The 23084-nt window shown below is 41.2% G+C and overlaps 1 protein-coding gene across 1 annotated transcript in view; it reads left to right on the top strand.

Moving 5' to 3' along the window:
• Positions 1-20753, top strand: part of EVA1A (eva-1 homolog A, regulator of programmed cell death) — a 46822-nt gene extending 26069 nt beyond the window's left edge. Inside the window, exons 4-5 of the mRNA XM_047853889.1 lie at positions 3802-3972; positions 19373-20753. Of these exons, the coding sequence (XP_047709845.1) occupies positions 3927-3972; positions 19373-19746 (420 nt within the window). The 5' untranslated portion in view covers positions 3802-3926 and the 3' untranslated portion in view covers positions 19747-20753. The remainder of the gene's footprint in view (positions 1-3801; positions 3973-19372) is intronic.
• The last annotated feature ends 2331 nt before the right edge of the window (positions 20754-23084 follow it).

The following is a 23084-nucleotide window of genomic DNA, read 5'->3' as shown; positions in this document are numbered from 1 at the left end:
TTTTGCCTGTAATGATGTGATATAGTTTTCCTCTGAATCTCTTAATATGATAGATTATTTACTATCCAATTTTTTAATAAGTGAAATTACATCTTTTACTTGTAATTAAACTATATTCATAATGTGGTATAAATTAGAATTTAATTGACTTCAATTTTAATATCAGCATAAAATAATTCTGCTACCATTCCTGTTAACTTGAAACCAAAATTTGATTGCAGGATTTTTTAAATGGATTAATCTTCAAAATTCACCGTTGTACCTCATTAACACCTTATTACTATTATTTTGAAATTGTGGTAAAATATATATAAAACAAAATTTACCATCTTAACCATTTTAAACTTACAGTTCAATGGCATTAAGTGCATTTACACTGTTGTGCAAGCATCCATTTCCAGAATACTTTTCATCTTGCAAAACTGAAACTTTGTACCTTGTACCCACTAAACAGTAACTTCCAATTCTTCCCTTACCCTAACCACGGGCAGCCACCATTCTACTTTCTGTCTCTGTGAATATGACTACTCTAGTTACTTCATAAATGTTGAATCCTATACTATTTTGGTTCATTACAGTTCTTTTGTGACTGATTTATTTCACTTATCAGAATGTTCTCGGGGTTCATCCATGTTGTAGTACGTGTCAGAATTTCCTTCCTTTTAAGGGGGAAAAAAGTTACAGAGAGGAAAGGAGGCAAACCATAAGGGACTCTTAAAAACTGAGAATAAACTGAGGGTTGATGGTGGGTGGGAGGGAGGGGAAAGTGGGTGATGGGCATTGAGGAGGGCACCTGTTGGGATGAGCACTGGGTGTTGTATGGAAACCATTTGACAATAAATTTCATATTAAATAAATAAATAAATAAATAAATAAGACCTTAAAAAAAAGAATTTTCTTCCTTTTAAGTCTGTAATATTCCATTGTATGTATATACCATATTTTGTTTATCCATTCATCTTCCTTCCTCCCTCCCTTCCTCTCTCCCTTCCTTCCTTCCTTCCTTCCTTCCTTCCTTCCTTCTATACTAGCCATCCTAATGGGTGTGAGGTGGTATCTCATTGTAGTTTTGATTTGCATTTCCCTAGTGATTAGTGATGTTGGGGATCTTTTCATTAGTTTATTGATCATTTGTGTATCTTCTTTGGAGAAATATCTAGTCAGGTCATTTGCCTATTTTTTAATCAGGTTGTTTGATTTTTTGTTGTTGATTTTCTAGGAGTTCTTTATATTATCTGCATATTATCCCCCAATCAGATATATTACTTGCAAATATTTTCTTCCATTTTGTGGGTTGCCTTTGCACTTTGCTGATTGCGCCCTTTGATGCACAGAAGTTTTACGTTTTTATGTAGCCCAGTTTATCTATTTTAACTTTTGTTTCCTGTGCTTTCAGCATTTATCTAAGAAATTGTTGTCAAATCCAGTGTCATAAAACCTTTCTCATATGCATTCTCTTAAAAATTGTATAATTTTAGTTCTTCCATTTAAGTCTTTGACCCATTTCTAGTTAAATTTTTAATATGGTATAAGGTAAGGGTTGAACCTCATTCTCTTGCATGTGGATACTCAGTTTTCTCAACACCATTTGTTGAAAGGACTGTTTTTCCTCATTGAATGGTCTTGACATTGCTGTTGAAAATCATCTGACCATATATGTAAAGGTTTATTTCTGAGCTCTCTGTTCTATTCCAATTGGTCAATATGTCTGTCTTTATTTCAGTACTACATTGTTTTGATTATTGTAGCTTTGTAATAAATTTTGAAATCAGAAAGTATGAGACTTCCAACGCAGTTCTTTTTCCAGATTCTTTTGGCTACTTGAGATTCCTTGAGATTCCATATGAACTTTAGTATGGATTTTTCTATTTCTGGAAAAGAAAGTCATTGGGATTCTGAGACTGCCATAGGACTTTTGAATTCTTTTAAAGGAAACATTTGCCAGACAGATAAGGGGAGCAGGGGGCATTTTAGACAACAGGAAAAGCATGATCAAATGCATGAAAAGATAAAAGAGCTTGATATGTTTGGGGAACTAAAAGTAAGCTGGTAATGTTGGAGCATTAGGCATGTTGACATTTCTGTGTATATGCGTGTGGGTGTAGACTCGAGGAGATGAATTAGGAGCTAAGGTAGGAGTCAGATATTGTGGAAGTGTCTGTGTATTGTGCGAAGAAGTTTAATGGGGATTAGTTGAAGGGCTGGGCTGTGGAGTGAAGTGATTATGTTTGTACTTTATCAAGACGGCCCAGTTGGTGAGAGTGTGCCCTAGATTGGGCAGGAAGAATTTGTTAGCAGAAGGATTAGGTGAAGCAAAACTCCCAGAAACGAACTGGCGAGACTTGTGCTATGGTAGAATTAGTGGGGAAAGATAGGAGGGAATGGATCTGAAATAGTTTTGCACCACTACATGCTCAGACATTTCCCAGTGACTTCACTCTCTTCCTGGGTCCTGAAGTCCTCAGATCTGCAGAACAGTCTCTGAACTCAGAGCGGTGGTTCCAACTATTCACTTGTATCATATAGTTGCGACCTTTTAAGAACTCCAGTGGCTGTTGACTACGGCCCAGGGCTCTGGCTCAGAGGTGCAGGGTCCCTCAGCAGTACCCGGCCCTTCTCACAGCCCCTGAAGCTCCAACTCCTTATCCTGCCACTCCTGGGCCTCTGGCTTCTCCAACGACCTTGTGGTTATTTCTGTCTGACCTGTGCACTGGTCTTTCTTTCCTTGCTTTGGTTTTCCCTGAGCCCACTGGAATCCACCAGAACGTGAGTTGTCTTCTCTGTTGTGACCCATTCCATCTACCTGTGGAACTGCAGCTCCCCAGGCCCCCTTGTGTGGTCCATGTTACTGAGGCCATGACCCACCTGAGAACCTGCTTCTTCTCCAAGGACTGGAGTCCTCTGCTTCTTTAGCTTTCCCCAACCTGACATCCCTCCACGCACTGTGACTCAGTTCCCTACCCTCAGCCTAGAGCAGCATTGAATAGGAGTTGTCAGGGTCCTTGCTACTTCTTTCTCCCTTTATCTCAGCGAGGGTTTTGCTGAGTGAACTGGGTGATAAGAATGCCAGGTCTGAGCTGCAGCAGCAGCAGCTGCAGAGACGATGTGCTCCAGCAGCCGGAGGCTGAGCCACTTAACACGGAGATCCCAAGTCCTTATTCTGAACCCTGGTGGGACCATTCTGCTGGTTGGCAGCATGTGTGTTTGGTTGGCCCATTCCTGGTCACAGGTGGAGTCATGGAACTGCGGGCAGGGAGTGGGCTCAAGCTCCCAAGTTCTTGTGGGCATTTTAGAACGGGAACCACTCTGGCAGTTCTGGGATAGTCAGCTCTGACCCATTGCCAAAGACACACATTTGGTGACCTGTAGGATGAGGCAAACGGATCAAAGTACACAAGGACTGTTAGTGCAGGAGAAAGCAGAGCCAGGCAAGGAGTGGGCTGCTGCTTGGGGTTACAATGAGCAATTGAAGTAATGATGGGCTGTGCTTCCAAGGCGAGCCAGACAGAATGCAATAGAAAGTTGCAGGGAAGGTGAGGGAGAAGTGTTAAAAAGGGAACTGGGGAGGAGATGGGGAAGAGAGAGGGGAAAGTCCAGGAAAAACAGAAATGTACAGAGCTGCTTCTTCCTTGAAAGCCATGAAGCTTGCAGAGCAAAGGAGGACAAGACCCCAGATCCCTGGCTGCGAAGGCTGGTTGGCATTTAGGGGACTGGGTCTTTGTTGTTGAGCCCAGGCTACCTGGAACATGGCCTCAGAAGAGCAGAATGTGTTCTCATCACTTACTTTGTGTTTCCAAACAGAAGAGAAGCGAGGGAGGTGCCACCTTGATCCAGCTGAAGCATTTCCAGGAAGCTTCTCTCTGGATGCCACGTCGAGGCTGCCCTTCTGCCGTAGCACAGAGCTGGTGATTGCCGAGTGTGTGGACATGGCTTTGCTCAGCAACATCCTGGCAGCCTATTCCTTTGTCTCAGGTAGTTGTCCAGTCTCGGCTGGGCCAGGGTTGAGGGCTGAGGGTATCTCCTGAGTGGCTATCAATGGCCTTATACTCCGAAGAGAAATGCTACACAAAGTGGAGGGATCCTGCTATGCTGAATTTTGAGATGAAAGATCTTCTGGTTTGACAGTTAGACAGTTCTCTAATTCGGCAGATGATTTCGGGGGGGTGGGCTCTCAAAGTTTTATCTTGCTAAAAATATTTGGTTTCCTTGGGGCTCAAGTGAGTGAATAAAGTAGCCTGAGGCTATTATTACTTGTCATTGTGCACTTGACTCCAGGTGAGAGAGGCTCATGGAGTATCCTCAGCCTGCTTATTTCTGTGCCGTGGTTCTCAGCCCCACCCAGGTGTGTGTGTGTGAGTGTGTTTGTGTGGGGGGCATGTGTTTGTGGGGCTGTATGAGGTATCTGATAATCTCCTGGGAGACGTGAAGACATGAAGCATGTAAGTCTGAGAGAGTCTGTTACTTGCCCCTTCCTTGATTCAGAGTTGTACTCGTAAGAATATAGCTCACTGTCTCCTCAAGATGCTTGAGAATAGATACTGTTCATATAAGAGAAGCCATTTAAAAATACATGAAAATATACCTCAATCAAGCTGAAATTAAAAAAAAATACATGAAAATGCTCAATGGTATGAGTGACCAGACGAATTTTCTGCTGCTTGAGTGAATTTTATTTTTTGATAGTTTGCTTTGGCTTTGTTTTGTTTTGCCTCTTGTCTCAGGATGTTGTATAAAAAGGAAGGGGCTGAGGCCCTGATTCGAATTCCTCTAATCAGAGGGCCAATTTTGCTTTCTGCTTCTCTAGCCAGGGTTGATGTGTGGTGACCTCAGAGTTCAGAGGTAAAACCTGACATTTCTATTTACAGTGGCAAATCTGAGCCAGGGTTGAGGATAGAGGAAGCTCATGGCTTCTCTTTGAGAGAGGATCTTGGATGATATGCAACCTAATTTTAGAAAGGAGGACTTCTCAGGGTGGCAAGATGCAGCACATGGCCTGCACATGCCTCAAAGCCAGGGTTCTCCCGTCCTGGGTCAGTAAAGGCCTGGGTCATCAGTCAGCCCCTCACCTCCCTAAGGAAGTCTGGTGCCTGCGGCCTCCTTCCCCAGGCACCAAACCCCAGAGGAATCTCAGCTTTGCTCTTTCTTCAAGGCTGTACTGGGGAGCAAGGGCACTGGAGTTGGAAAAGAGATATTTGAAACTCTGGTATCATGTTTCATAAGCAATTGAATGATGATCCTCTCAACTCTGTAGTGAAGACAAACCCAAAATGAAGTGGGTGGTGGCAGGGAGGGCCTGGAGGTTCCAAGGCCTCAAAGGCACTTGCACATCAGCTGTTGCAAGAAAGTATCTCGGGTGAGAACATACAGGCTACTGGACTTCGGAGTTGTGTTTGGCACAGGAGGTTCCTGGCAGTTTTCCATTTCAGCCAGCATGACCCTGAGTTGTGACCATTGAATGTGGTAACTCATTGAATGGTCTGGTGTTTACTGTGGGTCTTGTGATCTTGCTAGAGCCGAAGGAGTACATGGCCCTGTTTTTCTCTCCCCTCCAACCTTCCTCCTTCCAACCGCATATTCTGGAATTAAATATTGATTGAGAGACAGGAAGATAATGCTTCTTTTAAGCAAATATGGGCTGAAATAAAAAGAGAATGCAAGGAAATGGAAAGTAAAGTGGCCAAAATAAAATGTGTTCGATCTAGTAAATAGACTTGATGGCTGAAAATTAATTCTGAGTGTGATGGGGGAACAATCCTTGTAAAGAAAATTTAAAATATGAGGGTGAATATAACAGATACAAAAATAATTGTTTTAAAAGAAGAAAACAGAACAAATGGATAGGAGGCAATAATGAAAAGTATGTTAGAAGAAAATTGTAAAACATGTCCTAATCTTGTAGCTGTCTCATGTTCTCATTCAGCTGAGTCTGGTCTTCAACTACACAGGGGCCCCTGATCCCTTCTAATTTCTTCCAGAGCATCACTTGACTCTTATTTTGTCCATGTGGTCCATCATTTCAGCAACATATTTGCTGATGCACACAACTCCCTTATTCTTTGTCCAGCTTCTGATTAAAACAACAGGCAAAACACTAACTCTAAGCAAACCCTACTTTCTCCCCTTTCTCCCTCTGCACTGAAGTAACCAAATCCTGCTACAACTTTGCAGATGGAAGCCATTGGAAATCCATGGTATCAAACCTCAGCTGGACTGAAGCACTATCTTGTTCCCATGCATCACAAAGCCATTTCAAACCCTGGAACTTCTAGTAATTTAAATACCTATTTATCAAAATGTAACCTACGATTAAATGGCAAATGCAAACAGAGAGAAAAAAATGCAGCATTAATGAAGAAGGGCTAAAGTTTATAATATATAAAGAGTTTTTACAAATCCATAAAATATCGGTGTCTCAAAGAATAGTAGCAAAGAACAAGAATCAGCAGTTTGCCAAAGAAACAATGCAAATTGCTGATAAAACACACACAGCTTGAGTTCTAGCAATTGAACAAATGCAAAATAAAACAATGAGTTCATATTTTTATTTTATAAAATTCTCAAAGATTTGAGTGATTATGTATATAATTTCAATTTTGGAGACAGTGTGGGGAAGTGAGTACGCACAGTGTTATGGAATTGTAAATTGCTATAACCTCTCTAGAGAATGATTTGGGAACATCTGTCAAAAGCCTTAGAAACTTGTGTGTCATTTAGCCAGCAGTTCCACATCTAGGAATTTATCCTAAGGACCTAACTAGGGACATGGGCAAACATTTTACTATGAGAACAATTGATCTCAGAACTGTTTATAATAGTAAAAAATCAGAAAAATGGGTGAATATTAATTGAAGCAGAAAGATGTGCTGTTGCGTGAATAAAGCCTGTTACTATATAGTATACACAATATAATCCCATTTATATTTGTATATTCACATGTATATGTAACCACATTTTACTGCAAATTATATCTGGATGTTGGGATTTTATGAGTGCATTTGTGCATTTTTAATTTTCTTTTGCTTAGCTGTATGCTTAAGTATTCTATACTTCATTGATATCACTTTTGTAATAAATAATGTTATTTTATTGGAATTTAAGATTTAGAATTATATCATACATATATTTTAAAAATTACTACTCCCTTATTCTTTTCTGACTTCTAGACCTAAGTATCTAAATGCTCTGAACATTACCACTTGGGTGTGCCATAAGCATTTCAAACTCAACCTGGCCTGCAATGGAATATTGTCCTTCTTTTTAAATTGTTCTTTCTTTGGTGTACCATCTAGGGCATCAGTTTTACCAGAAATACGATTTCTAGTCTTTGGTATACCTTATTCACTGCCCATATACAATTGGTTAGGGTTGATCTATTTTGCCTCTCAATGTTTCTCATATGGTCCCCTCCATTTTATTCCCACCATCATTGAATTGATCCAAGCCCCACTGAGTTTTTGCTTATCTTATCATAATGATATTTTCCATGGTCTGCCTGCCTTCAGTCTTGCTTTATAGACTGTGTTTTATAGCAAAAGGATCTTTCTGAACTGTAGCTGTGATGATGATGTAATTCTTTTTATTTTTTAGAATACTTTAGAATACTTATTATATCTGGGATGAAGTTCAAGCACTTTTGTATGTTTTAATAATTAGGATTGTTTTAAGCTGCAAATAATAGAAAATCTCAACTTGGTGGCCTAAACATATAAGAGTTATCTTACCTTCATAAGAAGTTTGGAGGTAGGTGGTCCATTGGCTCAAAGATATAGGGACCAGCATCTCTGTGATTTTCATGTTCTTTCTATTATGGCTGCACAGTGGCTGCTGTCACTCTTGCCCTCATTCAAGACGGTTAAGAAAAGGAAGGATGTTCCAGTAGATCTCTTCTCATATTTCATTGGCCAAAACTTTGTTACATGACCATTTAGCTGAAAAAAATGACAAAGCTTTTTCAACTTTTAGACCAGTGACTCATAACCAGGTGTGATTTTGCCCTACAGGGGATTTCAGGAAATGTCTGGAAACACTTTTGGTTTTCACAAATGGGGTGGGGTGGGGCTACTATTAGCATCTATCAGTGGAGAAACGTCCTATGATGCACAAGACAACCCCCACAGCAAAGAATTAACTGGTCCAAGAGGTCAATAGTGCTGAGGTTGAGAAGACATGCTCCAGAGGCAAGTAAGGGAGAAGGGATTTGGGGATAGTGTAAGTTCTCCAACCTGCAGTTTCTTATGTGGCTTACCAGGGCTTTTAGTGCCTGAACTTGACTTCTCTGTGCTGTCATTTAGTTGTAGACCTCCCTGACCAACACCTCACTCCAATTATTCTAAACCACTTGCTAGGCCTTTTCTGACCTCTTTGCCTTTGGCAGTCATTTCCTTTCCTAAGAATTCTTCCCTTCAGTCCTCGACTGGCTAGCTCCCTCGCAGTCTTCAGGGTCTGCTATTTACTCTCTTTGCTCCCCCACTCTGGCTTAGGTGCTCATCCGTGTGCTCCTCACACATGTTTTGTTTCCCTTGATCTCAGCACTTGGATTGGAGGAGTTAACATTTCTTGTTTCAACTCTGTGCAGCCAACCCCTTGGGATCATAATATAATAATTTATGATGAGGATAATAATCTCATTAATAGTAATAGCCTCATGAATAACTTCTAATAGGGTTAGAAAGATTAAATGGAATGATTGCTCTTTAATTAAATGTTTTGAATTGATAATACATTCTCCTGCTCACTCTTCCATTTCCTTTAGTTTCTTCCTTAAAGTCACCTTCTCAGTTAAATTCCCTCTGGTCACTCCACCTGCCTGCTCCCCTCCAGCACACATCTGACACTTCCTACCCTCCTTCCTATTTTTACTGTTTTCTTCTCCTTATCACCTTATTACCATCTAACATACAACTATTTTATTTGTTTATTTTATTTAATATCTCTCTGAATAGACTACAGGCTCCCAGGAACACTGGGGTTTTTGTTTCTTTCCTCAGCCTCTAGAATAGTGTCTGGCACCTATTAGATGCTCAACAAATCAGTGAATCAACATGGCTCCATGATCAAACAATATAAAAAGATACATAGTGAGAAATTTTAACTGCCCCTCCATCCAGTCCCCAAGTTTGACCTATCATCAGGTTTCTCTGCATCCTTCCAGGGTCCTTTGTGCACAGGTAAGGAAATATGAACATACAGTCTCATTCTCTCCCCTTTTATACACAGGTAGCATTTCATACATACTGTTTTGTACTTTGCCTTTTTCAGCGAGCAACCAACGTATCATAAAGATGTGTTATAGCAGTGTATAGAGAGCTTCCTTATTCTTTTAGACAACTATATCCTGTTCTTATGTACAGATGAACCATAATTTAACCAGTCCCCTGCTGATGGCCGGTGAGAATGATTCAAATCTTTTCAAATGGGCAACAGAGTTGCAATAAATAAAACAAACCATGGCATATACACATGTTCAAGTGTATTTGTAGAATAAGTTCCCCAAAGTGGAATTGTTGGATCAAAGTATGTATAAATTAGTAATTAAGTTAAATATTATCAAAGCGCCACTTATGAAGGAATTTTACCAATTTACTCTTTTTAAGATGCATAAGAAGGTCCTGCAACAGTATTTCCCAACTGTTGGGTTTTTGACAATCTGATAAATGAAAAATATACATAAATATCATTTAATTTCTGTTTCTCTCGGTCATAGGTCAGGAAACCTTTTCTGTAAAAGGTCATATAAACAGAGAACAGTCTCTCTGTTCTAACTGTTCAACTCTTGTGTTGATAATATGAAAGCAGACATAGATAAAACATAGATGAAGCGGCTGGCTGTGTGCCAATAATAAAACAGATGGTGGTCAGGTTTGGCTTATGAGCCATAGTGTGCCAATTCCTGCTCTAGGTGAGCATCCTTTCATATATTGAAGGGCCATTTGTATTTCTTTTTCTGTGAACTGTTTGTATCTTCTGTCCATTTTCTTTCTTGGTTGGTCTTTTTTCTTAATGCTCTTTCTAGAATGCTCTTTATGCACTAGCTCTTTGTCTCTGTTACATATTTCAAACATTTTTCATAATTTTGGCATTTGTCTTTTAACTTTGTTTACAATAATTTTTTTCAATGCAGAAGTTTTGGGGATCATTTTTTCATTTAACTAATATTCTTTGAATATGTAATTATAAGTACAGTGGTGTGGACTATGTGTAGTTCGCTAGAATTTGAATCATTTTTCCTATGAGACTGGCTTGAGGAAGATTGTCTCTTAACAGTGAGGGGACCTAACCCACCATAACTCAATTAAGAGTCACAAATTTGGAGCTTGGAGAAAATACCATAGTTTCTGTTCTGTGTAATCCCTCTTCTGGAAATCCTGTGGGAGTTGAGAACCTTTGTGTCTTTAGCCCAGAAGGCACTGTAAACTAACAGTAAATTTTTGTGGAATAAAGTAACCTTTTATTGACCTATAATATTTGAACAAATTTTAACAATTGGAATATACTCTCCTGGAGAGGGCTTGGTAAAAGTAGTACTTTCATTCACAGCCAATGGCAAGATAATTTAATGTACTACTTTTGAAAAGCCACTTGGTGATATGTATCAAGAGGTATAAAAATACGTATCTCTTCTAACACAAAGATTTCTTTTCTGAGGGAGCGCCTAGGTGGCTCAGTCGGTTAAGCATCTGACTTTGGCTCAGGTCATGGTCTTGGGGTTCGTGAGTTCAAGCCCTGCATTGGGCTCCGTGCTGACAGCTCAGAGCCTGGAGCCACTTCAGAATCTGTGTCTCCCTCTCTCTATGTCCCTCCCTCACTCATACTCTGTCTCTGTCTCTGTCTCTCTCTCTCTCAAAAGTAAATAAACAAAAAAAAAGCATACTTTAAAAAGAATGATTCCTTTTCTGAGAATGCATTCTAAGGCAACACATGAAACAAACAAGCAGAAAAGGAAGTAGTGTTACACACAGAAGTACTCTGACTATACATTTGTCCAAACTCACAGAATGTACAACACCTAGAGCCCGAATGTAAACTATGGACCTTGTGTGATTATGATGTGTCAGTGTTGGTTCATCAACTGTAACAAAGGTACCGCTCTGGTAGGGGATGTTAATAATGGGAGAGGCTATGGGTGTGTGGGGGTGGGGAGTATGTGGGAAATCTCTGTCTTTTCTTCTTAATTTTGTTGTGAACCTAAAACTGCTGTAAAAAGTCTTAAAAGCAAACAAACAAACAAAAAACCCATGCAGATAAAAATATATAAACTATATAAATATAATGAAGTAAATATAAATAAATATGTACATATTCTTATGACAGGAAAAAAGAACAGAAGAACATTCACTACACTACACAGTATGTAGTTATATTCAGGTTGTGAGCTTATGGTTGTTTTACAAATTTTTGTCATTCCCTGCTCTTTTAATGCTATATACACACATACATGTACATTTATATGTATGCACACATATATACACCTACATACATCTATATACATGTTAATCAACATACAATAAGTTTATTAACTGGACTTTTAGAAACTGTGTATTCATGATTTAATTCAATAAATATTTGTGAGATACACATAATGAGCAAGGCAATATGCTAGATGCTCTGGAAATTCAAAGTGAATCATGTGGATTCTGCCCTCAATTTTCTCACTGTTATATGGGAAAAATAGTAGTTATATAACTAATTATAATACAACTACATAAAGTGCTGCCTAGATTGGAGGGGCTAATTAATCACACTCTTCCTTCCGGACTCAAGGAGCCAGAAACGCATCAGAATAGGGTACTGACTGTAGCAGTGGTTAAGCCATAACAGAGAATGTTCTGGGCCTTCTACCTAGCTCCCCTTAGTCCTGGGGTGATATGATGGCAGGTCTTTCCTGCCTCAGGAGAAGAAAGGTGAGCAGGGTGGATTAGGATGATGGGTAAGGGAACAGAAGGCCTCTTTCGGGGAGTGCTTATGGCCTGGATGGCCTCAAAAAGGTGAGGATGGCCTCAAAAGAGGTGAAAGCAAGGGAGTATACTCCAGAGCCAGCCTAGTGGGGCAGGGATTCTCCAATATTCCCTCTTCCTGAGGAAGAACAAGTCAGGGATGGAAGAAGGAGGGAAGCTTTCTCCAGCATTTCAGAAAGGGCAGAAGTGTTAGTAGGAGTCTTCGCTTCTTTATGGTGAGGGACAGAATCTCATAAAGAGGAATCCTTGCAATGCCTGAAGAGTTCAGAGAAGAAATGATGCTGAATACTCCCTGATACTACAAAAGCCCTGTTACTCTCTTTAAAACCTATTTGTAAAACTTTTTTTCTTTCCAGTCAAGGGATTGCAAGCTTTGAGGCCAACAAGAAAAGTCTAGGCAGGAGAACCAATTACGCTTGCACGGAGACCAGCTGATCTGGCCTGGGCTGCTTCTGCTCTTTTGCAGAGTTTGCTGGGCATGGTCTGACCTCTGAAGGTGCAAATGAAATTAGTCCCAGGACCTCCACATAGAGCCTTTTCCTGCTCATGAAAACAATGACCCTGCAGGAAGCAAGATACAGCAATACATTTATTTTTATTTACTGAGGGAAAACAACCGGCAATAGCCCTCCCCACTCTACTTCCTGGGCAATTAACAGCTGTCTGGATCTGGCCAAGACCAGGGTGGATCATTGGCCAAGAGGAAGTGACCTGGAGCAGAGATGAGAAAAAACAACCACGATAGAGCTACAGTTTCGATTTTTGCAGAAGCATGATGAAGAAAACCAAAACAAATTATATCAGCTGTGAAAATCAACCCTGAGTCACCTCCTCAGGAACCAGTGAGGCCCAGTAAACTCCCTCGCTCTCTCTCATTGCTTTTGCTGGGCTTCTCTAGGAATCCTTGTCTGAGACTGCTGTAGGCAAAAAAGTATGTTTTCTGGTTGGAGTAGCAGGACAGGATGGACTAGTTAAGCTGGGGAGAGGGGAGAATAGTGGTTCCCAAGGTAAAGTTCAATAACCATCTTCCAAGTTAACCTATGTAATGGGAGGCTGTGAGGGCAGGGTGTGAAAAACATGGAGAAATACATTCACAGGGAAGAAAGCGTGGGATGAGAAAAGGAAGGAAGGTAAGGGAGAAAGGGAAAGAAGGAGGAAAACAGATAGATTAGATGGATGGAGGGATGGACGGGAGGGAGGGAGAGTACTCAGAAGGAAGGAAGAGAGGGAGAGAGGGAGAAAGAAAATAAATAGAGTGAGTTATTATTTATTGAATGCCTATCTTTGTCAAGATCATGGATAATCCCTTTATGCTGGTCATCTGTAATACCTTTAACCCTTACCATAATTCAGTGGGGTAGGTAAGTAGTGTTTAAGAAATGGCTTAGATGAGGCTTCAAACTGATGCAGTTCTGCCCAATGGTTTTCCATCTTGGTAAAAGCATGGATTTGGGTATCTTTTCTAGAAAGCCTCCTCAGAGCCCCATATCTGAACTTTAGCTTTCCACTTACCTTTATGTTTCCAGAGATCCCTCTTTATGCTTCGTAATAGCTCTTCCCTTTGGTCCCGGAATGATTGGGTCTGCTTCCCTGCTGGTCTGCTCCTTAAGGCAAGAGCTGCCTCAGTTCACTCAGTTTCTGCTGGATATCAACCAGAGTTCAGTTTCATCCCCCTTCACTGAACATGTATTTATTTATATCAAGCAATTAATTCTTATTAGATATAACTGACATAACATTGTATAGATTTAAGGTGACAAGGTGTTGACTTGGCATATTCATATATTGCAGTGTGATTACCATCATAACATTAGCTACCATGTGTCTCACGTCCCTTAATTATTATCTTTTTTTTTTTTTTTTGTGGTGAGAACAATTAAGTTCTCTTAGCAACTTTGAAGCCTGTAATACAGTATTGTTTTCTGTAATTCACTATGCTGTGCATTAAATCCCCAGGACTTATTCGTCTAGTGGTTACAAATTTATAGCCTTAAACAACACAGCTACGATTCTCTCATTCTCTAGCCCTTGTTCCATCACTATACCCTCTGTTTCTGTGAGGAGGGCCTCTTTAGATTCCATATATTAGTGATAACATACAGTATTTGTCTTACTTTGTCTGACTTATCTCAATTAGCAATAATGTACTTATGGTCACAACACATTTTCTTTATCCATTCATCTGTTGATGGACACTTAGATTGTTTCCACGTCTTGGTTATTATGAACAATGCTGCTGCAAACATGGGAATGCAGACATCTCTTAAAGATAGTGATTTCACTTCCTTCTGTTTCCCTGTTCATTTCAATCGATGTAGAAAATGCATTGGCAAAATACAACATTCTTTCATGATAAAATCCTCAACAAATTGGGTATAAAAGGAACATAATTAAATATGATAAAGGCCATATATGACAAGCCCAAAGCTAACATCATGGTCACTAGTAAAATACTGAAAGCTTCTCAACTGCATACAAAAGATCCACCATTTTATTCTTTATAGTTTTGATGTCATCATTTACCTCTTTTTACATTGTGTGTCCATTAATAGATTGTAATAGTTATAGTTTTTTTTTTAAATTTTTTTTCAACGTTTATTTATTTTAGGGACAGAGAGAGACAGAGCATGAACAGGGGAGGGGCAGAGAGAGAGGGAGACACAGAATCGGAAACAGGCTCCAGGCTCTGAGCCATCAGCCCAGAGCCCGACGCGGGGCTCGAACTCACGAACCGCAAGATCGTGACCTGGCTGAAGTCGGACGCTTAACCGACTGCGCCACCCAGGCGCCCCAGTTATAGTTATTTTTAATACTATTTTCCTTTAACCTTATACTATCATTTAGTGGCTAATACGTGATTCTGTTACAGAATTAGAGTTTTTAAAATCAGACTGCATATTTACCTTTACCAGTGTGTGGTATACTTTCAAATGTTCTCATGTCACTAATTAGCATTTTTTCACTTCAACTTGATGAACTCCTTTCAGCATTTCTTGTAAGGTAGGATAGCCTCAGCTTTAGTTTCTATAAGAAAGTCTTTATTTCTCCTTCATATCTGAAGGATAACTTTGCCATATAGAGTATTCTTGGCTGGCAATTTTTTCTTTCAACACTTTAAGTATGTCATTCTACTCTCCCCTGGCCTGTGGAGTTTCTGCTGAGAAATCCACTGATAGCCTAATGGGTGTTCCTTTATAAGTTACACTCTTTTTTACTCTAGATGTGCTTAAGATTCTTTTTCTTAATTTCATTATAATGTGTCTTGGAGGTGTTTTTGCTTTAAGATAATAGGGTGATCTAATAGCTTCATGAACTTGGATGCCAAAGCCTCTTCTCGGTTTTTGGAAGTTCTCAGCTATTTTTTTTTTTTTTAATTTATACAGAGAGAGAGAGAGAGAGCACACATGAGCAGGGGGGAGGGACAGAGAGAGAGAGAGAGAGGGAAAGAGAGAGGAACTACCAAGCAGACTGCATGCTCGGCATGGAGCCTAATGTGGGGCTTGATCCCATGACCCTGGGATCATGAGGTGAACCAAACTTGAATTGGACACCCAACCGACTGAGCCACCCAGGCAGCCCTCAGCTATTATTTTAAAAATAATCTTTCTGGCCTCTTCCTCCTCTCTTCTCCTTCTGGAACTCTGATTATGCTAATATTTGTACATCTGACTGAATGGTCAGGTCACATAGGCTTTCTTCACTCTGTCATTTTTTTCCCTCTGTTTGCCTTTGATTGGGTTATTTGAAAACAACTGGCTTCTAGGTCACTTATTTTTGTCTTCCATTTGATCTACTCTGCTGCAGATTCTCTCTATTGCATTTTTCATTTCAATCATTGAATTCTTCAGCTCCAGAATTTTGTCTGGTTCTTTTTTAAGGTTTCTATCTCATTGCTAAATTTTTCATTTTGTTCATGTATTTTTTCCCTGATTTCATCGAATTGTCATCTGTGTTTCTTTATAGCTCGTTGTTATTTTGAATTCTTTCCCTGCTAGATCATAAGATTTCATGTCTTTGAAATCTTTATTGAAGGATGATTATCTTTTGGTGGTGATAAGTTTCTTGATTCTTCATGTCCCTTATAGCTTTGTGTTGCTGCTTTGTCTTTAAAGTAAAAGACACTTCCTCAAATCTTCACTAGTTGCCTTCAGATGGAGTATATTGTTCATTGATCCTGTTTTATCTGGACTTGCGTTTATACACCTGCTTCACACTTCTTACTCCCTCTTGTGGCAAAATTTTTAAAGCTTTTATGTCTTTTCTGGATCTTCTTACAGCTCACCTGGCTGGCTACTAGAAACCTCCCTTTTGTTTTCCAGAAGGTGGTGCTACAGCTCAAGTTTGTGGTTTCTCTCTTGCCCACAGATCCTAGTCTATTTTTCTGATAGCACTCTAGTTTACCCAGCTTTCTTTTGCTGCCAATCTTGGAGCCTGAGTAAGGAGCCACCTTAGAGCAAGGGAAAGTGTAGGTTTAGCACTTGGGGCATGAGGGGTGTCTGTCAGCTGGTGGAGAGATCCTTGGCTGAGGTTCTCCCAGTGGATTGTGGGTGGACTTTCTCCAGACATCCTGAGTGCAGTCAGCATGAACCATGTCTCTTTAATGCCCTTTGATAGTCTTATCTGTCTCTTTCCCAATTTCTTCCCTCCCCTCAGTCATGGGGGTCCCACTTTAGACTCTGGATGTTCCTGGAGGGAAATGGGTTTTTCCCTGCTGCATCCAGCGTAGCTGGGGTAACCAGGCACACACACACAGCTCTCACTTCCCCCCACAGAGTGGTGCCAGCGGATAGTTCAATTCTGTCCTGTCAACTTGGAGGGGAGGGGCAATGCCGGAAAAGTTCCTTCAAACCCCTTTATTTGTTTGTTTGTTTGTTTGTTTGTTTCCTTAAGCGATGTTCTGGAATTGTTTCATCCAAGTCAGCACTTTTCAAAATTTTCCCCAAACACAGCTGGGAAGGATTGGGTTGGGGCTGCTAGCTCCACAGCCCAAACTGAAGTCTGTCTGTGGTCTATTATGGGATGATCAGGTGGGCGAGACTCCTCCCGGGTTTCTTGGGCTATGTTGTTGGATCACAAGACTCCCACAGAGACACTTTTGTTTGTGGATGGATGCTTAATTAGCTGTTAAAAACAAGAGGCACAAAAAGTAGGGATATGTTACACTGCTATGATATTGATGTCACTTCTCTTTCACCACATTTACGTTGTTGACTACTCTTGCATCTACTATTAGTGTCCTCTGTTTCCTTCACTCCTCTTCATACCTCTAATTTATATCTGTTTTATTCACATAACTGTCTTTTTGGCAGGAGTTTTGGAGAGAAGGAGGTATCATAAACACATGTGTTCAATATGCTGTGTTTAGACTGATAGAGCCTTTTTTTGGGGTACAATTTAGGATGCATAAAACTTCAAAATGCCTATGCCCTTTGATGCAGTTATTCTATTTCTAGGTAACTAACCTGTAGAAATAATTCTGCATGTGTATAAAGAGATGTGTACAAGAACACAAGCATGTTGACTCTAGCATTGCTCAAAACAGTAAAAAAATTGTAAACCACTTATATTGATAGTATTAAGGAAATGGTTAAATAAACTTTGATATGTCCACGCTACAGAACACGGTGCAGCAGTCAGAAAGAATTCTGTTGACATATCTGGAAAGTTCTCTAAAAAATATTCTTAAATTAAAAAATATATATATGATACCACTTATATTCTTTAAAAATCTGCAAAACAATGTGTATTTTGATTCATACTTACAAGTGAATACAGATTATGGAAAACTAATTTGTTGATGGCAATCTTGGGTCATATCACATTGATTGTGCCCTGTGACTCAAGGCCAGGCATGCCCCTATGTTCTCATACTTGCCTAGAAAGGGAAGGTTATTCACCCCAAGTCTCTCATCCTGTTGAGCACATCATACAGGGATCATCATTGGGCTCACTAAGCATATTGCACATCAACAGAATGATTATTTTCTTTTCTCACCAAGGAAAAGTTCAAATTTCTCCCCCACAAATTACCTGATGAGGTTATTATAAACTACCTACTCTGGCCTTTCAGTCTGTGATTGTATAAGCTATCTATTGCTGCAAAGCAAAATACCTCAAAACTTAAAACTTAAAACAATACACATTTATTATCTTGTCATTTCTGTGGGTCAGGAATCTGAGACTGGCTTAGCTGCAAGGCCAGGGCTGCACCAGGAGGGCATGGTTCACTTCCACGTTCACTCGCATGGCTGTCGGCATGATTCAGTTCCTTCCAGGCAGTTAGCCAGAGGCTACACTTAGTTCCTTGCCATGTGGGCCGCTCTATAGAGCAGCTCACAACATGGCAGCTGGCTCCATCAGAACAAGTGAGTGAGAAAAGCCAGAGAGAGAGAGAGAGAGAGAGAGAGCATAAGCAAATTGGAAGTCAGTCTTATATAACCTAATCTTAGACTCATCCATCACTTTTACCATATTCTATTTGTTAGAAATCCTTGACTGGGTCCAGCCCATTAGGTCCAGCCCTCAAAGGGAAGGGCTTGTGCAAGAGTCTGAATACTAAGAGGTGGGGGGGGGGGGGGGGCGGGGGGGGGGGAAGCATCTTGGAAGCTAACTACATTTGTTGACTAGACCTGTAATGGTATAGTTAGAATAAGGGAGGCAGCTATCCTTGGTTTTATTTATAAATTTGTTGTCAAGAAGAAGAAGAGGAAGAAGCAGGAGCAACTGCTGCTGCTTACAGCTGTGATTAAAAGGTTATTCAGGGGTTGCAGGAGCATATTCAGAAGCCAAGAATTTTCCCATATAGGCAAAAATGGGCTTTAAGCACAATACATCTATGAGAGAGAGAGAGAAGAAACAGAGAAATTGAGCATGCACACGAGTGGGGGAGAGGGTCAGAGGGAGGGAGAGAGGGAGAGAGAGAGAGAGAGAGAGAGAGAGAGAGAGAGAGAGAGAGAGAAAGAATCTTAAGCAGGCTCCATGCCTAGCACAGAGCCTGCTGGATATCAGGACTGTAAGACCATGACCTGAGCTGAAAATCAAGAGCCAGATGGGCTTAACCGACTGAGCCACCCAGGTGCCCTTAGACACATACATCTCTTAAGCAAATGACATCTAAGTACACTTGTGCTTATGATAGGTGCTAAATAATACTTTTCTTTCTTTTATCTTTTTTCAAAATTATTTCAAATTTAAAGTTGCAAGGATATAGGAAAAGAATCCCATACACCCTGTACCCAGATTCAGTACTTGTTGATAATTATGTTCTGAATACAGTATGCAGTCTGTCACATAGGAAGGCAATATGTGTAACCATCGGAACTTTGAGGTGTGCTGAGACGTGTGCAAGGTGGGCGGGAGCTCTGTTTCCTCTGCGCATCTGGAGTCGACATCACTAATGCCTCTGTTTCCTCCCGCAGAAAACCCCGAGCGCGCAGCTCTGTACTTTGTCTCCGGCGTGTGCATCGGGCTGGTGCTCACTCTGGCCGCCTTGGTGATGAGGATCTCTTGCCACACAGACTGCCGGCAGCGTCCCCGGAAGAAGTTCCTGCAGGACCGAGACAGCAGCAGCGACAGCAGCGACAGCGACGACGGCAGCTCCGACACAGCGTCTGACATCTCCGTCAGGAGACACCGCCGCTTCGAGAGGACTTTGAACAAGAACGTGTTCACCTCGGCCGAGGAGCTGGAGCGCGCCCAGCGACTGGAGGAGCGGGAACGCATCATCAGGGAGATCTGGATGAACGGCCAGCCCGAGGTGCCCGGGACCAGGAGCCTGAACCGCTACTACTAGGGGCGGGAACGGATGCCCGCGTCTCAGGAAGCCGCCGGGGAGGGCCAGGGTCCGCCGGCAGGGTGGGCACAGGGCTGAATGCAGTTCTGCTTAAGCCCTGGGGGCAGAGATAAGCAGGACACGCCCATTTCCCAGACAGGAGGACTCATCTTTCCTTTTCGATTAAATTCATGGAGAAGTAGAAAACCCAAGTCAGTTCATCAACCTTTCCAGGTCTTGGAACGGTGCTGAAAACCCTCTCCAACAATGTGGGTGGAGATTAGAGAAACGGGACTGTGGTTTCTCTTGATTTCTGAGGATCTCAGAAGTTTCTGCAGACTTCATTGCTTTGTGTTATTCCTTTACAAAAGGAAGATTTTCATGGCATGAAGGCTAGGAATAGCAGGGTGAACTTAACCCAGTAAATGCAATTTTCTAAATGACCCCATGCTATGGAGGTGATTCTCATCCAGATAGCATGATTTATGCTTATTATTTAAGGCTGATTTTTAAAAATCTTGTGTTGCAATGGCAACCTTGTCCATTTTAACTGGCACCTCAGGGATTAAAATCCTATTTTTTAGTATAGTTCCCACCTCATTCATGAAGATGGATAGAATTAATGTATTATGGGAGATGTGTCAGTGAACTAGAAAATATCAATAACCTCAAAGGATGAAGGGTTTTATTTTAAATAGTTTATAAAATATATATTAACATGCATATTTGAAGATGCTGCATAAGAATAAAAGATGTGTCTCCCCCTGCCTCCCGCCCCTTTGGAGGAAAGAAATTTTGTTATAAATCTAGATACTCATGATTTTAAACATTTTGTTAAAAAAAACAAGTTTGAATTTCCAAGAAAAGAATGGGAATGGGAAATGAGGAATAAAGCCAAAATTAGGATGAGATAAAAAAAATAATAAATACTACATAAAATCTTTTTTGTTTCATGTCCATCTCTGTGATTATATTTACCTTAAATGGCAGTCATTTCAACATTTATTTATTTTTGGGACAGAGAGAGACAGAGCATGAACGGGGGAGGGGCAGAGAGAGAGGGAGACACAGAATCGGAAACAGGCTCCAGGCTCCGAGCCATCAGCCTAGAGCCTGACGCGGGGCTCGAACTCACGGACCGCGAGATCGTGACCTGGCTGAAGTCGGACGCTCAACCGACTGCGCCACCCAGGCGCCCCTAAATGGCAGTCATTTCATAGGTGGCTATGGTCTTTTGCCAGGCTCTTTTAATAATTGGGGAATTAGGAGGAATGGAGAAACTGGAGAATAAAGAAATGGCCTTTGTGTAACTAACTAGGGACTTTCTTTTTTTTTTTTTTAACATTTTTTAAAGTTTATTTATTTATTTTGAGAGAGAGAAAGCATATGCACAAGCAGGGGTGGGGCAGAGAGAGAGAGAGAGAGAGAGAGAGAGAGAGAGAGATTCCCAAGCACCTCTGCACTGTGAGTTATAGGTCTGTTGGCTCCCTTCTCTTGACATGCAGTGTGTTCCTTAGTCTGTCCCAGTGCTCCTGGCCCTTCCTACTGAGAGTATCTCCATTGGCATCCATTGGTGTCATCAGTATGTCTGAAAGAATGGTCCTGAGACTTCCTCTGCTGGGGTCTCTATTGCTTTAGCAACCCACTGTCTATGATAGGGACTTGGTGGGCTGTCTTAAGAAGTGAATGATCACAAAGCTCTGTTTGCCCAGGGGACAATATAGTTAGCTTGAAACCTTGGTGGCTGGTCTGATTATACCATTTTGGGTTGCCTCATTGGCTAGTAACAACTGCCAAAAATCTTGTTAAATCAATGTCTTTGAGTCTGGGTTCCCACCCTTGTGCTTTCAGTACCTAGGCAATAATTGCCTGGACTTTAGGTTAACCTCATCCATCTCCGTCTGTCTTTTAGAAAAGTGAAACATTGAGGTGTCTTCATCCCCAGGATTCATCCAGGGAAAGATATGACCCTCATTAGGCAGGGGCTAAGGGGGCAGTGGTAAAGGTGTTTGGGAAGGTTCTGGGTCATCTGGTTTTCTTAGTCGAATATCCTGATGCCTTTCTGGCAAGTCCATACAAGTTCCCATTTTGAGGGCAGTGGGGGCTTTGCCTAAGGCACAAAATACTAGATAACAGTTTAACCCACTGCTTCACTTTCATATACCCAGGATTCCAGCTTTCAGTCAAAGATAGGGAGGCCTTACATTCCTTATCTTGACCCAAGCAGTTCTACATTTAGGTCTGTCACTCCTGGTTCCAGTTTCTGCAGGAGGCCACATTCATTTGCAATAGAATGATACCCAACTTAAGAGCATTTATTGGTTCATACAACTGGGAAAGGTGAGGTTGGATCTGGCTTCATGGATGATGGGGTCCAGCTGCTGAAACAAAAGTTTGTTCTTTCTCAGCTCTCACCTCTGTTTCTCTCTATTGCTGGTCTCATTTTCTTCTCCTTCAGAAGAAACTGTGACATATGTAGACCAACGTAGTGTATTGGATTAATTGCTACTGACCAAGCGTCCATACAGCCACAAGTGGGGTGTGTGTGTGTGTGTGTGTGTGTAGGCAGTTTCACAGTTTACTAAGCTCAGGAGACAGCATGGCAAGGATGCTTCTGATGCAGCTTCCCTGGTCTTCCATGTTTCCTCAGAGAAACACCAGCTGACAGTTAAACATCTGACATATTAGGAAGCATAGTCACCCTAGGAAATTCCCACCAACTTCCTTTAGGAGTCTCTTCCTACACTGTGAGGCACAGGTAGTCACTATCAACTCATGGCACATCTCAGCCCCCTCAACGGAACCTTCACTAATGGCAGGGAGAACACTCCAGGCGCTTTTGGATTTAACATCATCCCAATACAAGGACACAAGAGGAGAGAAACATCTTGCTTCAAGGTTCAAGATTAAAATCACAGGGAAGGACTACTTGGCCTGGCTTGTGTAGTGTGCCATTCTAGGAGTTTTACCATTACAGGTATTATATTTAAGTCATTAGGGATGCCTGGGTGGCTCAGTCAGTTGAGTGTCTGACTCTTGATTTTGGCCCAGGTTGTGATTCCAGGGTCGTGGGATCAAGCCCCATGTCAGTCTCCGCACTGAGTGTGGAGCCTTCTTAGGATTCTCTTTGTTTCTTTCTCTTTCTGCCCCTCTCTCTGGTTTTCACACACTCTCTCTCTCTTAAAAAAAAAAAAAAGTGATTTTCTCATGGTCATGAGATTGAGCCCCACATCAGGCTCTGAGCTGATCATGGAGTCTGCTTAAGATTCTTTCTCTCCCTCTGCCCTTCCCCCCCTTATGTAAGCTCACGCTCTCTCTCAAAATAAAAAAATAAATATAATAATTAAAAAACACACTTA

Source organism: Prionailurus viverrinus, chromosome A3 (assembly GCF_022837055.1).
Source record: "Prionailurus viverrinus isolate Anna chromosome A3, UM_Priviv_1.0, whole genome shotgun sequence".
NCBI lineage: Eukaryota > Metazoa > Chordata > Mammalia > Carnivora > Felidae > Prionailurus > Prionailurus viverrinus.
This window is presented reverse-complemented; position numbering and strand designations above follow the sequence as displayed.